Here is a 16,991-nt window from a genome sequence, read left to right as displayed (position 1 = left end):
GGTGATTAAAATGACAACTTATAACGGGCAGTGTTGCTTTGATGTTAAATGCTAATATTGTGAATTCTGAATAATGCTCCAATTACAAGCAACTTTTCATAAGTTTGCAACACGTTGGAGCCGTTTTGCCAGTACATTCAAACTATTGTAATGAGCCATCAGCTTGTTTACATTTTTCGTTCAGCACGATAGGCAATATTTGTTAAACTTAAGCCTCTGATTTCAGCTGCGACAAGAAGTGCTTTCAAATAAAAAAAAAAAACATTTATAGGCGTTTCCTTTGCGACGGTGTCTTGAAAATAAAATAACTTGCAGCCAACGTCTCAGGAGTCAAATCAAATCCGAGAAAAATGAAAAACAAAACTAAAACGTGTAAATGCACAGCAAGTGGCCTGCCAACTCACTTCGATGGTGGATGCTAAAATTGTGAAACCCACATATATTGCTCCAATTAGGGTCAGTTTTTCAGTGTTGGTATCACTGCGCTGAATTTTGTTAACTGGACTTTCCAATTAAACGAAGTATAAATAAGAAATTTCCCATGCTTAAATTTGATTTAAAAAGTTCACCAGAGTCAAACCGGCACTGTAAACCAGACTCGCCCTAAGTCGGTTTAACAATTGAAGAGTGTTCCCGCGATAAACAACTTGTACAAGTAGCTTGAAATTATTTCAAATCGCATTCGTTTACTTGAGGAAAATGAAGTTTGTGCTTTGAAAATTTTAGTCAGCAAAATCTGGCAGGATTGGAATGTACCTGATATCATTGATGCTGTTCTTCTGAAGTATAAAATACAATTGGATTCACATTCCCCGACTGTCGGTTCTATGACCCAGATTTGCTATTTATCCGGGCAAGGTCTGTCACTCCAGCAGCACCCCCCGTATATGTGTGGGGGATGTTGAAAGCAAAAAATTAATAGAAAGCCTCCAAATGCAGTTTGTTTGCGTTTTTATGCGGAAGACGCCGTGACAAGAAAATGTATGTGTGTGCTAATAATTTCTTGTATTTGATTCTTTTCATTGCTCTTCCTTTTCACAAACAAGTAATTCCCCTTGCTTTTTGTTGTTTATTCATGGGCTCATACGACACAGCGAATTCTGAGGGCGCAATCTTGTTTCTATCAATTAACCCAAGGCTAATTGAGCAACTTCATTCTTGATTCGACATGAAAAGGATGTGCAATAAAAAAAAAATTGATTCGATTTTTTCATTTATCAACACTTAATCGATCAATTTACAAATTTGTGCTAACATTCACAATAGTATTCAGTCTTGTGAATAACTTTTAGAACAAATTCCAATTTGAAAGTGCCATTAAATTTAGAAGAGGTCATAGTAAAAATTATATGAAACGAAATATATATTAAAAATGGTATTTTCACAATTATATAGAATTTTCGACCGCTAACAAGTATAAATTGAATGTGTAGGTCAACTGTTTATAGCAATGGATCGCACAATTATCGCCGTGCAGCGCGCAGAGGAGCGAGATCTCAGTGAAAAATTGTTTAAGAAACTGCGCGGGTTGGGTCTGTTGCATCCACTCACAGATGATCTTCGAAAATGTCTAAACGAAGAAATGTTTATAAAACCAAATCCTGTGGCATTTTTTCACGTAATGCACTATCTGTTTTGTTTGCTGGATGCGGTTGAGTTCAAAAAACGTTTTTATTGGCCCATAACAGATAAACGCTCAGAAGCGAATTTTCGGACAAGCACAGTGGAGTACTTGAAATATTTAAACGAAAAACACAAACTACGTTGGGGTGACATTAAATCATACTTAGTTGTAATGCCTGGCGGTAAAAAATTCATCCTATTTCTATTGGAATTTGTGGCATTTATAGTGCAAGAGCAGATTAGATATCGAGAGAAAATATTGACCGCAGAAGTTGAAGCTGGGCAAGTAACAGATCTAAATTTAAAACGCATGCAAAGGCAAAATACGTTTTTCAAGGCTTATGCTTCAGCCTATATTAGTAATGTCGAAGAGCAGATAGTGCAATTACGTCACAAAACTCAGCAATTGAATAATTTATTTGATGCGTTGGCCAGAGAAACTGGCAAAAACAGAACGCAAATATGCAATGATCAGTTCTTCGTCCTGTTTGAGAAATCGAATCTTGAATTACACCAAGAGAAATTTGTCAAAAAGACTGAAATGATGCGTAAATTAGAGAAACCGCTTGTCGAATTAAACGAGCTGATGGAGAATTTTCAACTGAAAGAGGCCGAAATGAAGTACGATAAAGGCCGTGTACAACAGGCAATACAGAAGATTGGTGATGTTATGCCTGCGGGAAATAAAGACAACTTAGGTAAAATAAGTAATGCAAACATACATTATTTAGTTAACTCTAGCATCCCATTATATTTAAATACGATTTAATCCGCGATTATCATTTTTATTCTGTTGTCTTTTGTAGAAGTATTTCTGCACCCCACCGCCAAATCCTTGGTTGATGTCAATTTAAGTGAACTCATAATTGCGTTTACTAAAATTCAACCGATTTTAGAAAATGCCTTCAGCGAAGTGGAACAGACGAGGAGCTGTGGCGGGTTAGTCACAGCAGAGTTAACAGCGCTAAAAAATGAGTTTCAACAAATAGAAACGCAGATTACCCGTTTCCAGATGTCACTAAATTCTCAAATAAAAGAGCGCTCTAGTCAGCGTACAGAAGCGTTGAGAAAAATCAACGATGAATGCAGCTCGCTCATGATGAAGTACGTTTGCACGCCACCAATCAAATTGGAAGCGATGATCTGCGGTCGTCTCGATAATATACGTTTACCACTATTCGCCGATATACACTCAAAATTTGCTACCGACTCATTTTGTGGAAATATTTCAGGTAAAACAAGCTTTTGATTCATATATTCTTAAGTAAAAAAAATGTTTATGAATTTAAATTTTCAGTTTTACCGCGTTCCGCACGAAAGCACACAACTAAAGATACTTCAGTTGAAATGAATAATACTTTGAACAAATCACGTATTATAGACTCCATGCAGCTATTACGTACCATTCATAAAGGCACTGCGCGTGTGCAACGCAAAACTGCTCAAAACACATCTTTGTCGACATCATTACTAAGCGCAAACTGGCGGGAACGTCAAAGCATCCTTCGTAATGATTTGGAATCTGAAGCGGCTGTTGTATCTGAAAAAGCAATAAAAACTCATAATATTAGTGAAATTTTAAATAATAGTATTGATCGGTCAACAGATGTTACCAGTGGACTGTATCCCAGTGGTCAACATTGTGCCAGCACATCTCCCTATACACCTTTTGGTTCCAACGAGCGAACTCGCATCGCGCGCACTCAGCTACTGGAAACGATAAGTAGTAGCAGTGGAAGTGGTGGAACGAAAGCGAAAGCTTTTTACGCAAGGCGACTATCAGCTGTGCAAAAAGTCCAAGACGATTCGCTGAATATCGCAAATATGAGTACCAGTCCATCTGGCCGACTGGATCCGCTTGTGACGGCACCAGTTGAATACGTTGAAAGTCCAATACTCAAATTGAATGATGTCACAATGGAGGAAAATGAAATTTGCTTTGATGTAAGTGTGCCGCACACAGTTTTAATCGTAATTTTTATTATTATTATTTTTTTGTATTCAAAAGTTTATTTCTTTTGTCTCCAAAACGGATTACGACAATGTCGGATCAACTCGTTTGCATCACCGCTCGAAATGCGCGATGTACTCAAAATATCTTTCGTCGACAAGACTTTTACTGTTTGTTGTAATGATAAAGAATATTACAAACTTCAACAAAAAAAAAAATAATTTATTGCGGATCATTCCGTTATAAGAGATAGTTTTTGTACGCGCGGACTATTCTGCTCTTGATGATAATAAGAGAGTTTTTGCTCGTGGATTATTCCGTCGAGTGTTACAAAAGGGTTCATTATATTTCACTCAAAAACCTTCTTTTTCTTTGATTTATGGCTTGTAACAGCATAGATCATGTCCCATAAACATTTGTGGAAGGCTTCTGGGGATGTAATTCTCAACATATGTAAACCCTCTTTTGCTCATTTTTTGAGGTTATTTTAGTAAATTATAGATTGTCTTATGATTTATATTTATGTTCTCGGCGATGCCACTAAATTCGGATGCCTATTTTGTGCAAATTAAGGACAACGATAATTTCAGCTGTTGTTAGTGAATTTCCTCTTCCCATATTCTGCTTCTTTTTGATGGGTGCGATAACTGCTTACGCGATTTTGATCGCCCATCGAAGCAAATTAAATTTAATTTGTGTACATTTTACAACACTTCAAAAAAAAATGTTTTATACTGTTAGGTTAAGTCAAGTGGCTGTTATCCGTTACATCAATTAACTACAAGGCGAGCAAAAGCATACAAATTAGAATTAGTATTATTAAATATAATTAATGAATGAACAAGTTAGGTATAAAATCTATAGATTGTTTTTTATTTTTCGCTCGTAATGATTATTCTTTTAGCCACGAAGCGATACTTTTTCATCAAATTTATAAATTTACATACTTAATTTAGCAAAATCATAACCCATTGCTTCTTCATTCTTCCCTATATTATAGAAACCTGATGAGCATATGACCTCTGTCCAAGTTTTAGAATTTTCCACCAGATACATATTAATGACCGAGGGTCAAGAAAAAAGTAAATCACACGAGGAAAACGATCGGAATATTATCAATACTGCTGTGCGAGCACAATCGACGAAATGTCCGAAGCCGCTAGAGCTAGCAGCCGATGAAGATGATTTATTCAATATAAGCGATACTGTATTAAAAGATGTTACATTGTAGTAAAACTCAAAAACTTCACATACACACACGACCACACATTTACTATTTTATAAACATATATATACCTACATAGATTGCATTGGAATTTTTGGCGGTTTGCATTTTTATATTTTGCTTTTCACATTGCTGTTGTGTAATAAATTAACATTTAATTTTAATATTGCGGATTTGAGATGTTTCCAATGCTATTTTTAAATCGACTACTTTGTAATGAATTTTGGCTTTTGTTTTTGCTTGTATCTGGTATCCTTTAAATCTGTGGTGATTGGCTTAATGTGTGGACTTAAATGTAATCGTTGATTAAGCTCCATCGTAGCGTTTGATTTTTTGTAATTCAATATATTCATGGCATTTTGACGGTGTACATAGTACAAATCGTCATATGGATTGGTAATCTTTTCTGAAGGAATCGTGTCTGTTTCGACGACACTTAATATTGGCGTTGTTTCGCTCTCGTTAACATCAGTATCGGTTGTAGTCCGCAATTCAATGGTCGTCGATGTTTTTATAGGATCATCTTCGGTCATTTTCTGCATGACATTACGCAGTTCCTCGCGTATGACTTCCGTATTGATTTTGAATTTCTTCGCTTGTAAATGACGCAATTTTGGCACAGTCTGCAGCACCGTTGAAATGCGTTCCTCCAAATTGGTAATGCGTTGCTCCAATATTTGAAAGTTCTCAACGATTAATTTGTTCTTGTCTGTCTCGTTTAACATTTCAACAGTCACCTCAATCTCTGTATTATCAACTGGCAAGGACTCAACACTGGCCGTTGGACTCTTGCTCTCGATTTGCACTTTTTCTCGTAGGCAGCGCTCTATAAACGCATCGATATCCTCCTTGCGTATAAACTGATCGGTGACGCATAGTTCTTGCAAAATATTTTGTACTTCTTCGCGCACCAAACTCGTTATAGAAAATGTGTTGTAAAAGTTCTTCCCCGATATACTAGTGCTCGAATGGGAGCCGTTAAAATCCATCATTAACTTAACAACTTGCCGTGTCAGTGGAATCAAACGTTGTTGACTATTCAGTGGCGTACGATGATCGATCGCAAAACTAGTTAAAGTTTCCTTTTCAATCGACACAGTATGCTGCTGCTGTTCTAGCTTTTGCTCTCCAGTATGGAAACCGCTTTCCATAAACTAACAACTATATGCGATGTTGTTGTTCTTTTTGCTATGGTTTAGCTCTATTACATTTAATTTTTTTTAATTTTTTAAACTTTTGGCGCACTACAAATTTTGCTTTTTGAACTTTGAAACAAATAATTTATAAACGCACAATCGAGATTTAAAATTGATTTGCTTTTTCTAATGTAAAATTCAAAGCTACTTGTCTCCGTTTCCAAACGTTGACGGCGCAACAGCTGAGTAAACTGTTGTACAACGCTTGTTCAAGGGGAGCACCAACCTAAATAGCAGAGGTGATTGAGGACAAGAAAAAAGCGGATGAACTCACGAAAAGAACTTGAAGAGGGTCTTGTATAAACTTCCTAGAAATATTAACCATTTTTCATTTGATTAAGTGTAGTCATATGTCCTTGAAAGATTAAACCTTTCGAAGTTGACGTTCTATATTCCCAAAAAAACAAAAAATTTAGGAGTCGAAGAATGCATAGTATATAGTAGACAGGTGGATAATACGTCCAGATCATGCCTAGGTTATAGACGGAACCCTTGTTAGCTAAGGAACAGCAGAGCGACGGACTACCGGCTGAGCTATTCAATTGTGGCGGCAAGAAGATGGTAAAGTGTACGCATCAACTCTTTATGAATTTAGAAGTTTTGTAAGCAGGTTTTATTAAACATATAGAAAGGAAAAAAAAATTAGCATCAATCGGAATATACATATAGGTATATTGTGATAAATACTAATAATGCAGTAGCAGTATCTTGCGAAAATGTGGAAAAATACTTACTTCTTCTTCTTAATTGGCGCGATAACCGCTTACGTGCTTTTGACCGAGTCTAATAAAGCGCCCCAGTCGTTTCTTTCTCGTGCTAACCGGCGCCAGTTGGACACACCAAGTGAGTGAAATGAGGTAGCAGAGTAAGAGGAAGGCCTCCTCTGCGTTGGAAAGATCAAGTGGAGAAGGACTTGTCTTACGGCTGATTAGGTCTGTTCGGGAAGCGAATAATTAGTAACAATTGTTTTCAAGTTTTCGTGTTCATGTATTCAAAAAACTTGTAAAGTAGGAGAAGTGAGAGAGTAAATGATGAAGGGAAGTTGCAAGTTTTTACTGGATAAATTTTTACTTGTAAGAATTTGCAAGTGAGAAAAACATCTGATCGCTAAGTAAAAATAACCACGAATTAAAATTTGCGAAATGAGTCAAAGTTCTAAATCTAATCAAAAATGGTGATTAAAATGGAGAAAGCAAGTAAATGTATTTTAGGTAAAATTTATTTGAATCGTATATTAAACAGAAATCGGCCATTGATATAGAGGTATATACTTCTGAACCGTAACCTCCAGTCACCGTTGCTGCAGTTTCCGAAATATAAATCGAAAGCAATGAAAGGATCTTGTGTTTTTATGCTTGTACTTCTTGGTTATTAACTTTTTTCCCCCCTTAGAATTTAATCACCAGTTCGTAAAACTTTAAAATTGTTACCGGTTTTGTGTTCATGTATTTTTTTTTTATATTTTACTCTTTGAGTGCGAATCCTCGGAAATTAAGTTATTGGATAATTTTTACATTAACAGACCAGCGGTACACAAAGAAAAGTTTAAGATTTCAAAATCTTAACCCCGTGATGGAAAGAAGGTGCTGGAGTGATTCCACCTTATCCTCCGTCCAGCTGGGGCAAAAAATTCCAATAATGAAATATTTAATCTTCATTACCAGAATATCTCTGGAATGCGAACAAAAACTAAAGATGAAACTGATGATGAAGGGATGAAAACCCACAAAACGCCAGGGTATTCCACCGTTTGTGAGATCACCGCTATGTAAGGGAATTGCTAAATTCAACACACTGAACGGAGATTCGCTTTCGAGGAATAGTCACGCACTTACCCATTTGGCTACAGCAGCAGCTTAGTCCCGCTCTTTTGCTGCGAGAAATTGACGTACATTCACTTTGGGTCGTATCTTTTTGAAATGAGCTCTTCGAAAAAGTATAAGGAAAGTGCTAATATTTTCCAGTAGAATATCAAATACTTTGGAGGTGTTGATGCTATAGTACTTATCGGCGATTCTGCCTTTATATTGTATTTGATAAAGCCTTTTCCATATTGGCTAATTCAGCTATTGTGGATAAGTCTGTCCTGATGTCACCGTATAGTAGAGAATGCATTCGGCCAACTTAAAGCTCGATTTAGAAAAATCGACTAATGCCTCCAAATAGGTCTAAAAAATATTAACACAAAAATACATGCATGCTGTATTCTACGTAATTTTTTAAAAGGGAAAAATTATGAATTACCTTCCACATGGATGCAGGACGCAGCGGAAATGGTATCGGCACAAAATCAACAGAATCACAATACATGGATTTATTGGATATATATATTATCGTTTCCACGGCAGATTTATCCGGCCAAGGACTGCCACTCCAGCAGCATTCTCCGTATGTAAGTATGGGGAATGTTTATGCTACAACAACAACAACAAGGATTTATATCCGGCCAAGGACTGTCACTTCAGCAGCATTCCCCATATATGTATGAGGAATGTTTATGCTGCTACAACAGCAACAATAGCGCAATAGCTAGTAAGTACAAATTCAGCGGAGTCCTTTAATTTTAGTAGGAAATTTTCGTGCCTTATAAATAGCGGTGTTTTTTAATTTAATTCTTAATATCACAAAAGCTTAACACTACCCCGTACATGAGATCATCAAGAACTTAAAGCATTAACTGAACACTCACATTGACAGCAAGTAAGGTAAAAAAAAAAAAACAAAATTAGATCTTATCAATTAATTTCTCGATCAGAAATATTATTCTCTCTGATGCAGAATGGTTTTGCTCTACAGCAGAAACAATTTGGTTTGTTAGGGCTTTCGTGTCCTCAATAACACTCTCCAACAATTTCGTTTGTTGCTTCATTATGGCTTCTATTGCACCATTTCTTTTCCTCTTCCTAGTTGCCGATACGGATGGCCCTGTAACTGCAGCTAGCGGGGATGTCAGTCCAGTCTCTATAGGTGATAATGGCGACAGCGGTGAGGATGGCCCTGGAACCTCGTCTATGGGAATAATTGGCGACAGCGATGCTTTTATCGTCGGTGACGATGATGGCTGTGAATAAGGTGAAGGCGATAGCAGCTGGCTTGAATTCTAAAATCAAACTTTGTAAATTTACGAAAATACTCTGAATAATATGGCATATAAATTCTTACCATTGAAAATGACTCAATAGTGGGGCCAGTGTGCATCGCAGTACTACTTACAATGCGGTGCACAGCAGAAAAGTGCCTCCAAGTTGAAGTGCTTCCGCCTAATGGATCTATTTTGCCTTTCTCTTCTCTGCAAAAATCAGCAAGTGTGTAATTGGGTAATATACAAAGAGTTAGTTGAAAAATGCACCTATATTTCTGCGTTAAGTTTTTTATTTTTATATGAACTTCCTCCGCGCTGTATTTGCCTGCCATTTTGACAGCAATGTCCTTATATATGTGGGCATTCCTTTTCGCTCTCCGCAAAGCATACGCGTGCTCTTCCCATTTGGTTATGAGCGCCTCTTCGTCCTTCTCCGTCCAGATTGAGCGTCTCTTTCTGCTTGCCATCTGTAATTGGAAAAACATATTTTCAAACTTAACAACTACCAAATAAAATCAAAATTATACAAAATAATTACTCGCGTTGCGCTCATTTATTGTTCCAGAATATTAGTGCCGCAATGATTGTTTTCAGCGTTCTTGTTCTTCTTATTACAAGTTTGATTATTTTCCATTCACAATAGATACTAACTGCTATTTTGCAGCAGTGTTGCCATCACAAATTCCTCTAATCCGCGTTAATGATAGGCATTAAGTCTAGTAGTTGATCCGGATTAGTTGCGAAGAGTACTCCTACTCTTGAAGAGTTACACACTGTATTGGTATAAAGATAGCTTCAAAGAAACCGAAGCTTTGGTGCCGATGGGTTGCTTTCCAAGTATATTTCAAGCGGAGGTATACGTCCTTTGTTTAAGTCCAGAGATTACTCTAAAAAGGAACTTCGTGAACGAGTCAATTTTTAGGATCGACAGTCAGGATGCAATGAAGGCCTTGTCATCCTTTAAGGTCAAGTCGTCAATAGTCCTTGAGTGAATATGGGTCAGTGATCATGCATGGCTAGAGAGACTGCGACCTCGAAACCAATAGAGCTTGAGCCCTTCCATTAAGGAAGTGTTAAGACTATAAGGCGCAGCAGGAACCAAATTGTAGGCGTACACCAAGCTAAACCCTTACTGGGAAGGGAGAATCAAAAGAAATTTGAACATCTCATAAACCTCTCTAAGGACAAACTGAGAATGTTTACGCCCATTCTCACTTGTCACTACAGGCTGCGCAGCAATGTTTGCAGGCTCGGAATATGGTCGAACGGCTCCTGTCGTTGGAATGAGTAGAGACCACAAAATATCTTAAGATCGAAGTACATTCTTCCATATTATTCTATTTTGCAGCTTTTGGTTCATACTTCCAAAATTTATTTTTGTTGTTCCGGCAGCATAAACATTCCCCATACATGTGCGGAAAATGTTGCTGGAGTGACAGTTATAGGCCTGATACAAATCCGCGTGGTTCCGGTAACGTGGGAACCTTTGTATCTATTCGTTTAAAAACTTTAAGAGTTTTTTCCAAAAACCTCTTTTTTATATTTTTCTTGTATTGACCACTTTACCTGAGTAAAATGACGTTGAACAATAAGAACAGCTCAGTCAGAAATAGGAAGAACCTATCATAACCCTTTGATATCAAACGAAGTTCCAAATAGAGTGGAGCCTTGTCGTATGACTTCTTTAACCTTATGCTGGAAAAAATTATTCGAGAAATTAATCGCTTCACTAGTTGGGAACCAGCGGAATCCAATGGAGAACATCTCTTACCAACGGTACACTAGACAGGGCTAGTTTACTTGGGCGGCAGCCCTTGGTCGGGAAAAACCCGAGTCATTCCGGTAACGTAGAACCGGCTGCCATGGGAATGACAGCTACGTTCTGGATACTGTAGCAGGTTAAACTCCTCCTATCCAGAATCGACCCCGACATACTAAACATATGTCCAGCATGTGAAGGCACCCCGCACGACACTAACCACCTTTTCACATGCCCCATTAAACCCACTCATCTAACACCTCTCTCCCTCTGGACCCAACCCGTCGAAACCGCTAGTTTCCTGGGCCTACCGTTAGATGAGCTAGTCGAAGACGACCGGTAATTACACTACACTGACAGGGCAAAGATACTGCTACAACAACAACATCTCTTACCAACAAGTGCTACTTGGGATTAAGTAGCCAATTGAGTGGTGAAGTCTTCTCAAACTCGAACAAAACTAAGCCTTAATAAGGAACTCTTTATGCCCGTTCTATCGTATGGCGCGGAAGCTTGGACCTTGACGACATCCGATGAAGCAGCCCTAGAATTGTTCGAGAGAAAGATTTTTGAACTTTTACACGTTGGCGATGCGGAATATCGAAGATAATGGAATGATGAACTGTGTACGCTTCGCGGTGACATAGTATAGCAATGACCCCATTCGATAGGTTTAGTGATAACTGAAGAAAAGAAAGATCAACTCTACTTTGAAAGGGCACCGTTTCACACGTGGAAGGAGTTTAAGCGTTCAACAATATTCTCAAATGCGCACATATCACAAGAAAAATAGGAAAACACTCCCGTTGTAAATCAACAATTCAATGATCTTTATTATGAAGCAACTCTTTCAAATTATTAATGAAGTTATTGTATTTAAATATTTCAACCCTTATTTATGTAAAAAAAAAAAAAAATTCTCAACAAAAGAAACCGAAACAATTACCGCCTATGGAAGATATTACATTCTTCTCAGTTCGTGGTCTAGTAATCAACGAGTTTCTTCAGTTTTGGCGGCGCCGATATGACAATACGGTTTCTATTACTATTATTTGCATTACTACCGCTGCCGGTAGTTGTTTCCTGTCTGTAGCTAGCAGCTTCACGTTGATGGCGTTCTTTGTCCCTATCTTTATCTCTTTCACTATCTCGATTTCTCTCTTTGTCGCGTTCACGATCACGATCACGCTCGCGTTCCCGTTCCCGGTCTCTATTCCTTTCTCGCTCGCGACCACTTTCCCGTGAACGTGGATCATTTCGCGAACGTGAACGTCTACCGCGATCCCGATCTCTGTCTCTATCCCTCTCTCGCTCACGATCATCGTAGCGCTGAGTGCGTTGATGACGTGATGCACGTTCGCGACTAGTGTCACGCTGCCAGCGCGAGCGTGATACACTTCGACGCCGACGCCGTGATGCGCTGCGACGATTACGCGAACGTGAACGCGAGCGTCGCTTAGGCGCAGCTGATCGTTGCGATTGATAGTAGGACTGGCTGCGACTGCGCGAACGATGCGCATGCTCTCTACTGCTACTACGTTGCACCGGTCTATGATGATAATGTGCTACGGTTGAATGATGCTGCTCTTGAGACTGTTCATCGCTCCCACGGCTGGTGATTTGCTGATGACTTTGCGACTGTTGCTTTTCCGTTGCCGGAACTGAAGCGCTGTCACTGCTCACCGATTTGCTGCGCCGTTGTGTTGGCTGTTGTGCTGATTTCAATGCTTCCGATGTATCACTATCAGAATCCTTTCCGCTTGATGGCGTACCGTAACGATGCCGCAGTTCGCGCTGCCTGTTGTAATGCCAGAACAAAGAAAATCAATAAATAGGGGAAAAATCTAGTTAAACAAGTTTACAAACAACTATTTCATTAACGTATTTTACCTTCGTCTTAGCTTTAGTGCCATTTCGCGCATTTCGTCCTCGCGCTCCTGTTGCAGTTGCCGTTCACGTTGCCATTTCTCGATTTCAGCACGTTTATCCGCTTTGTCTGCGCGTCCCAGTGATGGGAAAAAATAGTTGAATATTTTTTATATGTAGTAGGTCGTTTGCTGAACATAATTATATGGAGTAGTTCGAAGCGACTCAGTACTTACATTGCTTGTTCAGCAAATTTTGCATTTTCCGTTTTAGTCGCTCTCGCAAATTCAAGCGACTGCTACCCTGTGGCGTTGATAAGGACGAGACCTGTAAGTAATCACTTCAAATGGTCAACAAAGGCATAACCGGTTTTCAAACATTCACTACGAACTAGTTAATGTCAACGTCCTCTTGTTAACAAAGCACTTAAAAATTACACAAAAGGATTTTTTTTCAATAGTTTGTCATGTCAGAACGTATAAGTAAATAAAAGCATATGCAGAGAGGCATAAATTGGTTCGTTAACAAAAAAAAAAACACGTTCATAAACAGGATTTACAGTTTTCAAACGAAAAACCGGCAACGAAAATGTTATTGCATTTTAAATAATTGAATTTATATGCTCTATGCCCCGCTGCTTTTTAATACAAACACTAAGTACGATAGCCCGCCTAAATGTAACTCTTTAAGAATTTATCAAAATGACGTCTTTCGTCTGTCTAATTGGCTTTGTCAAAGTCAATGTCCTTTTTAAATAATTTATGAAATTGAACTCCCTATCCTTTGTTCTTTGAGTTGCTATAATTTTGTACATATTTTTCCGGCGTTTCTCGATTTTGTGTTGCTGAAATTGATATATTTTTTGGTGGTTCTTACTGACTTTGGTTTCGGTAGCATTAGAAAAACTTGGATTGGTTTTCGCCGGAGCAGTAGTGCTATATTTGCCTGTTTGTTTACCAGTAGTTGGCGTCGATGATGATGGCAAAGGGTTGGAACGTTCAGAGCTAAAAAGTATAGATGGAGAAGTGAAATTGAAAGTCAATAATTTCATCAAGCGAAGGACGTATCAACCTCATACATATATGATTTGCATTCCATAAAATTTTTTCCAATCCTTTGCACTTTCATATTTGTATAAACGCTAATCCGTCACTATTGTCTCTATTTTAAATAGCCACCGAATATCGGCGCATGAATATGATATAAATGATTGTGTTAAGTAAATAGATGAAGTAAATGTGGCTCAACTTTACCATAGATGCATTCCTTGTGCGCTTAACTTACGTAGTATCCACATCCATGCGTTCCTCGCTGTCATTTCCGTCGCCGCTGATGGTGGTATGCTGTTTCGCGGTGTCTTTATCGTCCGCATTCGTGTCTGATGCAGAATCACTATCGGAGTCCGATGAATCATCGCCACGTTTGCGTCCATAGTAACGTTTAAGCGGTGGTGGCGGTGGTTCCACCACTTGAGGTAATAAATTCATTGTGGATACGCTACCAGTTTCGCTTGTGGCTTGTACGATAGCCGTGGTCGATACTGGTGGTGGAGGAGGCGGTGGAGCTTTAGCAGCAGCAGCAACTGCAGTGCATATCGCATTTATGCGTGTTGATAATGGATAACTGACCATGGGCGTGGCAGCGGAACTCAGCGAAGTGACAGTAGTGACTGGGGTCGGAATAGGTACTTTAGTTTTAGCCAAATTCTGTGATGTGGTAATACTACTATCACTTATTGGCATAATACGCGATTTTGTAAGGGATGTAGACCGTGTGCGGGTACGTGGATGTGCACACTCCAATGGTGACTTTCGCTGTTTGGAGTTTCGTTTACGTTTTCGCTCCGAATGTCGGCTACCGCTAGATGCAGATCGATACCTGCTTCGCCTGGAACAGTGTGAAGAACTGCTACTCGATCTATAGCGCCGTTTATGTGGTGCGCCGTGTCCACCACGTGACCGTGTACGTGATCGGGAACGTGAATTTGATGTAGTACTCGAGCGTCTAGAGCGTCTTTTGCGCCTGGATCGCTCATAGGCTATAGAACGTGACCTTCTATGACGATGTCGCCTGCTACGACTTTGACTACGAACACGTGACCGAGTGCGTGAACGTGATCTTGAACGCGAGTAGACTCGCCTTCGTCGTTCACGACTGCGTCTTTTACTCCTTCGCCGACTGTGACTTCTGCTGTGTGACCGTTTCCGTGAACGGCTGCGTGATCGACTGGAGCGATGAGTCTTTCCTACCGCCGTTGAACGTTTCGAACCTTCATTCAACTGCTTCAGTTTCTCCAAATTCTCCTTTACCTTTTGTGCGTAAGTCGCTTGAGGATTTGAAGCACCAGTTGCTGCTGACACACCAGCGCATGATTCCCCTAAGGTTTGTGGTGTTCGACCAATGCTAATAGAAATTTTCGAATGTGGTTGTAGTTCGTCTTCTCCTCCAAAAGAGGTGATGTATGTAATTTTTCCCGCATTAGGGTCAGGCGATGGTGAACGTGAATCACTCTCATCATCTTTGTCTTTTTTGCCGACATCTTCCTTTGCTGCATAACTGGGGGGACTAAAAGGACGGCAAGCGATTCGTCGCTCTTTTTGTGCCCTACGCTCACGACGAGACTTGCGGCCGCTTAATAGCATCTTTTCTTGTTCTTCCTCGCGTGCAATGCGTAGTGCTTCAGCTTCATCTGCATCCTTTGTTAGGTAGGAATAAAAGTCATTGCTTACCATGCCATAATTACGACCGCATGCATTCAACTCGTGTGCTTGTGACGTATCCAATTTGGAAATGTCTATTGAAACATCCATATCCATGTCAGAATCAGACTCCGAGTCGGACCCTTTTTCTGATTTACCGGATGTTTTTTCTTGAGAGGAAGGATGAAACGCGTGACTGCCTACTGCCGTTGATGTCTGACCTTCTTCATATATGTATCCGATGGTAGCACCACTCTTTGCTTGTTTCTTTTTACTTGAACTACGTTCACTAGCCTCTAGCTGGGCACTTGCTCCAAATTGCTCCTCTAGGTAAAGTTGATGGAGAAATTTTTCTTCCGTCACGTTTAGGAAATCATTTTGTGCCAAAATGCGATACCGTTCATAATTACACTGTCGTTCTTCTACAGATGGTTCAGAACTTTCTGCTTCATTTGCTTTTGGTACTGGTGGAATATAGTCCAGATGAGCGCGAACATCAAAGCGATCGATTAGATTGTCTTGTTGACCTTGCCAAGGTACACTACAAGAAGAAAGCCGCCACTTAAAATTAACTTTCAATCCAAATGTTGGTAAGATATTCAATTAAAAATTGTAATTAATTTTATTTTTATAAGTTAAAACAAAAAAAACGGATATTTCCGAAATATGACTTGCATGATGGCGGCTCCGTCGCCGGCAGCAGCGGTGGCTGGATCAAGATGAATTTTACAACGCCGGCCATGAACTTGTATGAACTGTGTTGGGTCCGCTTGCTGGGTAGGGAGTAACACATTAAAACAAAATCGTATTAATTATACAATAATAAAAAAGTTTACACATCTTTTTGTCATACACTTTCGTCACTCACAATTTTCTCGTAAAAGTCCTGTCGGCGTTCCGCACGTTTACGGTAATCCACAATCATGCCGCGTATGCGGCGTTCTTGTTTGCGTGCTTCGTGCCACATTTTCGATACTTTTCTATGTTAGGAACTGAATAGAGGGCGAACTTTTCGACTACACCTTCGCGTGTAGAAGAAGTCCTTATTTTGTATTTGTCTCCTTACACCAGCGCGAATATAATTGGAATAAACTTTTTCGCACTGATTATAAAATTTTTCTGCAGACGAATAGAAAGTGAAACGAAATGGCTTAACAGGATTTACGTTTCTTTGACATTTGCAATTTGCCGCCAACCGGCGTAAAGGGGTTGGCGTGCGAATAAAAAAGATGGAAAAAAAGCAAAAAATGTATAGCTTGAAGTGATATAAAGAATACAGACGGCGATGCCTTTCGAAAACCGCTACTTTATTTTTAGCGAATTAACTGAGTGATGCCAATGCAGAAATTAAACAAACCTTTGTGTATAAATACATTTATGCAGGTGTGTGACACAACTTATTGTATATTCTAGGCTTTCTACTCGATTTCGCTTATTCTTCAATTTCTTAATGTTTGTTTATTTTCTGTACTGAGTTCTCTACATGGTACTAAAAGATTTTTTTGATATTGATAAAGCTCTTATTTTACCCCTATATTTTAAACGTATTAGTGGTTTTATAAGCCAAAACGCTGTCATTACAATATTGTA

At 39.1% G+C, this 16,991-nt stretch overlaps 4 protein-coding genes across 4 annotated transcripts; 1 reads left to right on the top strand and 3 right to left on the bottom strand.

The window, feature by feature from the left end:
• The first annotated feature begins 1,283 nt into the window (after positions 1–1,283).
• LOC128855329 (augmin complex subunit dgt6) lies at positions 1,284–4,972 on the top strand. Its single transcript, XM_054090166.1, has 4 exons — positions 1,284–2,321; positions 2,430–2,855; positions 2,921–3,567; positions 4,575–4,972. The coding sequence occupies exons 1-4, from the start codon at positions 1,451–1,453 to the stop codon at positions 4,803–4,805; spliced, it is 2,175 nt and encodes a 724-aa protein (XP_053946141.1). The 5' UTR covers positions 1,284–1,450; the 3' UTR covers positions 4,806–4,972.
• Positions 4,973–5,003: 31 nt separating this feature from the next.
• Positions 5,004–6,131, bottom strand: LOC128855334 (uncharacterized). Its single transcript, XM_054090176.1, has one exon. It carries the CDS (start codon positions 5,948–5,950, stop codon positions 5,006–5,008), a length of 945 nt encoding a protein of 314 aa, XP_053946151.1. The 5' UTR covers positions 5,951–6,131; the 3' UTR covers positions 5,004–5,005.
• Positions 6,132–8,579: 2,448 nt separating this feature from the next.
• On the bottom strand, positions 8,580–9,725 carry LOC128855336 (uncharacterized). The gene is made up of 4 exons (XM_054090178.1): positions 9,616–9,725; positions 9,345–9,544; positions 9,158–9,284; positions 8,580–9,095 (listed from the first exon to the last, which is right to left on the bottom strand). The coding sequence occupies exons 1-4, from the start codon at positions 9,628–9,630 to the stop codon at positions 8,721–8,723; spliced, it is 717 nt and encodes a 238-aa protein (XP_053946153.1). The 5' UTR covers positions 9,631–9,725; the 3' UTR covers positions 8,580–8,720.
• Positions 9,726–11,642: 1,917 nt separating this feature from the next.
• On the bottom strand, positions 11,643–16,598 carry LOC128855327 (CLK4-associating serine/arginine rich protein). Its single transcript, XM_054090160.1, has 7 exons — positions 16,270–16,598; positions 16,077–16,174; positions 13,987–15,942; positions 13,583–13,706; positions 12,939–13,029; positions 12,727–12,832; positions 11,643–12,634 (listed from the first exon to the last, which is right to left on the bottom strand). The coding sequence occupies exons 1-7, from the start codon at positions 16,366–16,368 to the stop codon at positions 11,821–11,823; spliced, it is 3,288 nt and encodes a 1,095-aa protein (XP_053946135.1). The 5' UTR covers positions 16,369–16,598; the 3' UTR covers positions 11,643–11,820.
• Between the last annotated feature and the right edge of the window lie 393 nt (positions 16,599–16,991).

The sequence above is a fragment of the Anastrepha ludens genome, chromosome 2 (assembly GCF_028408465.1).
Source record: "Anastrepha ludens isolate Willacy chromosome 2, idAnaLude1.1, whole genome shotgun sequence".
NCBI classification, from domain to species: Eukaryota; Metazoa; Arthropoda; class Insecta; order Diptera; family Tephritidae; genus Anastrepha; species Anastrepha ludens.
This window is presented reverse-complemented; position numbering and strand designations above follow the sequence as displayed.

Excerpts from the sequence above, each read along its gene's own strand:
- LOC128855329 (XM_054090166.1), top strand. The coding sequence starts at position 1,451 with ATGGATCGCACAATTATCGCCGTGCAGCGCGCAGAGGAGCGAGATCTC. Across the intron at positions 2,856-2,920 it reads ATTTTGTGGAAATATTTCAG|TTTTACCGCGTTCCGCACGA; the intron begins GTAAAACAAGCT and ends TTAAATTTTCAG. Across the intron at positions 3,568-4,574 it reads AAAATGAAATTTGCTTTGAT|AAACCTGATGAGCATATGAC; the intron begins GTAAGTGTGCCG and ends CCTATATTATAG.
- LOC128855334 (XM_054090176.1), bottom strand. The coding sequence starts at position 5,950 with ATGGAAAGCGGTTTCCATACTGGAGAGCAAAAGCTAGAACAGCAGCAG.
- LOC128855336 (XM_054090178.1), bottom strand. Across the intron at positions 9,285-9,344 it reads AACTTAACGCAGAAATATAG|AGAAGAGAAAGGCAAAATAG; the intron begins GTGCATTTTTCA and ends TGATTTTTGCAG. Across the intron at positions 9,096-9,157 it reads CTATTGAGTCATTTTCAATG|AATTCAAGCCAGCTGCTATC; the intron begins GTAAGAATTTAT and ends GTTTGATTTTAG.
- LOC128855327 (XM_054090160.1), bottom strand. The coding sequence starts at position 16,368 with ATGTGGCACGAAGCACGCAAACAAGAACGCCGCATACGCGGCATGATT. Across the intron at positions 16,175-16,269 it reads AGGACTTTTACGAGAAAATT|CAAGCGGACCCAACACAGTT; the intron begins GTGAGTGACGAA and ends CTCCCTACCCAG. Across the intron at positions 15,943-16,076 it reads GGCGACGGAGCCGCCATCAT|TGTACCTTGGCAAGGTCAAC; the intron begins GCAAGTCATATT and ends TTCTTCTTGTAG.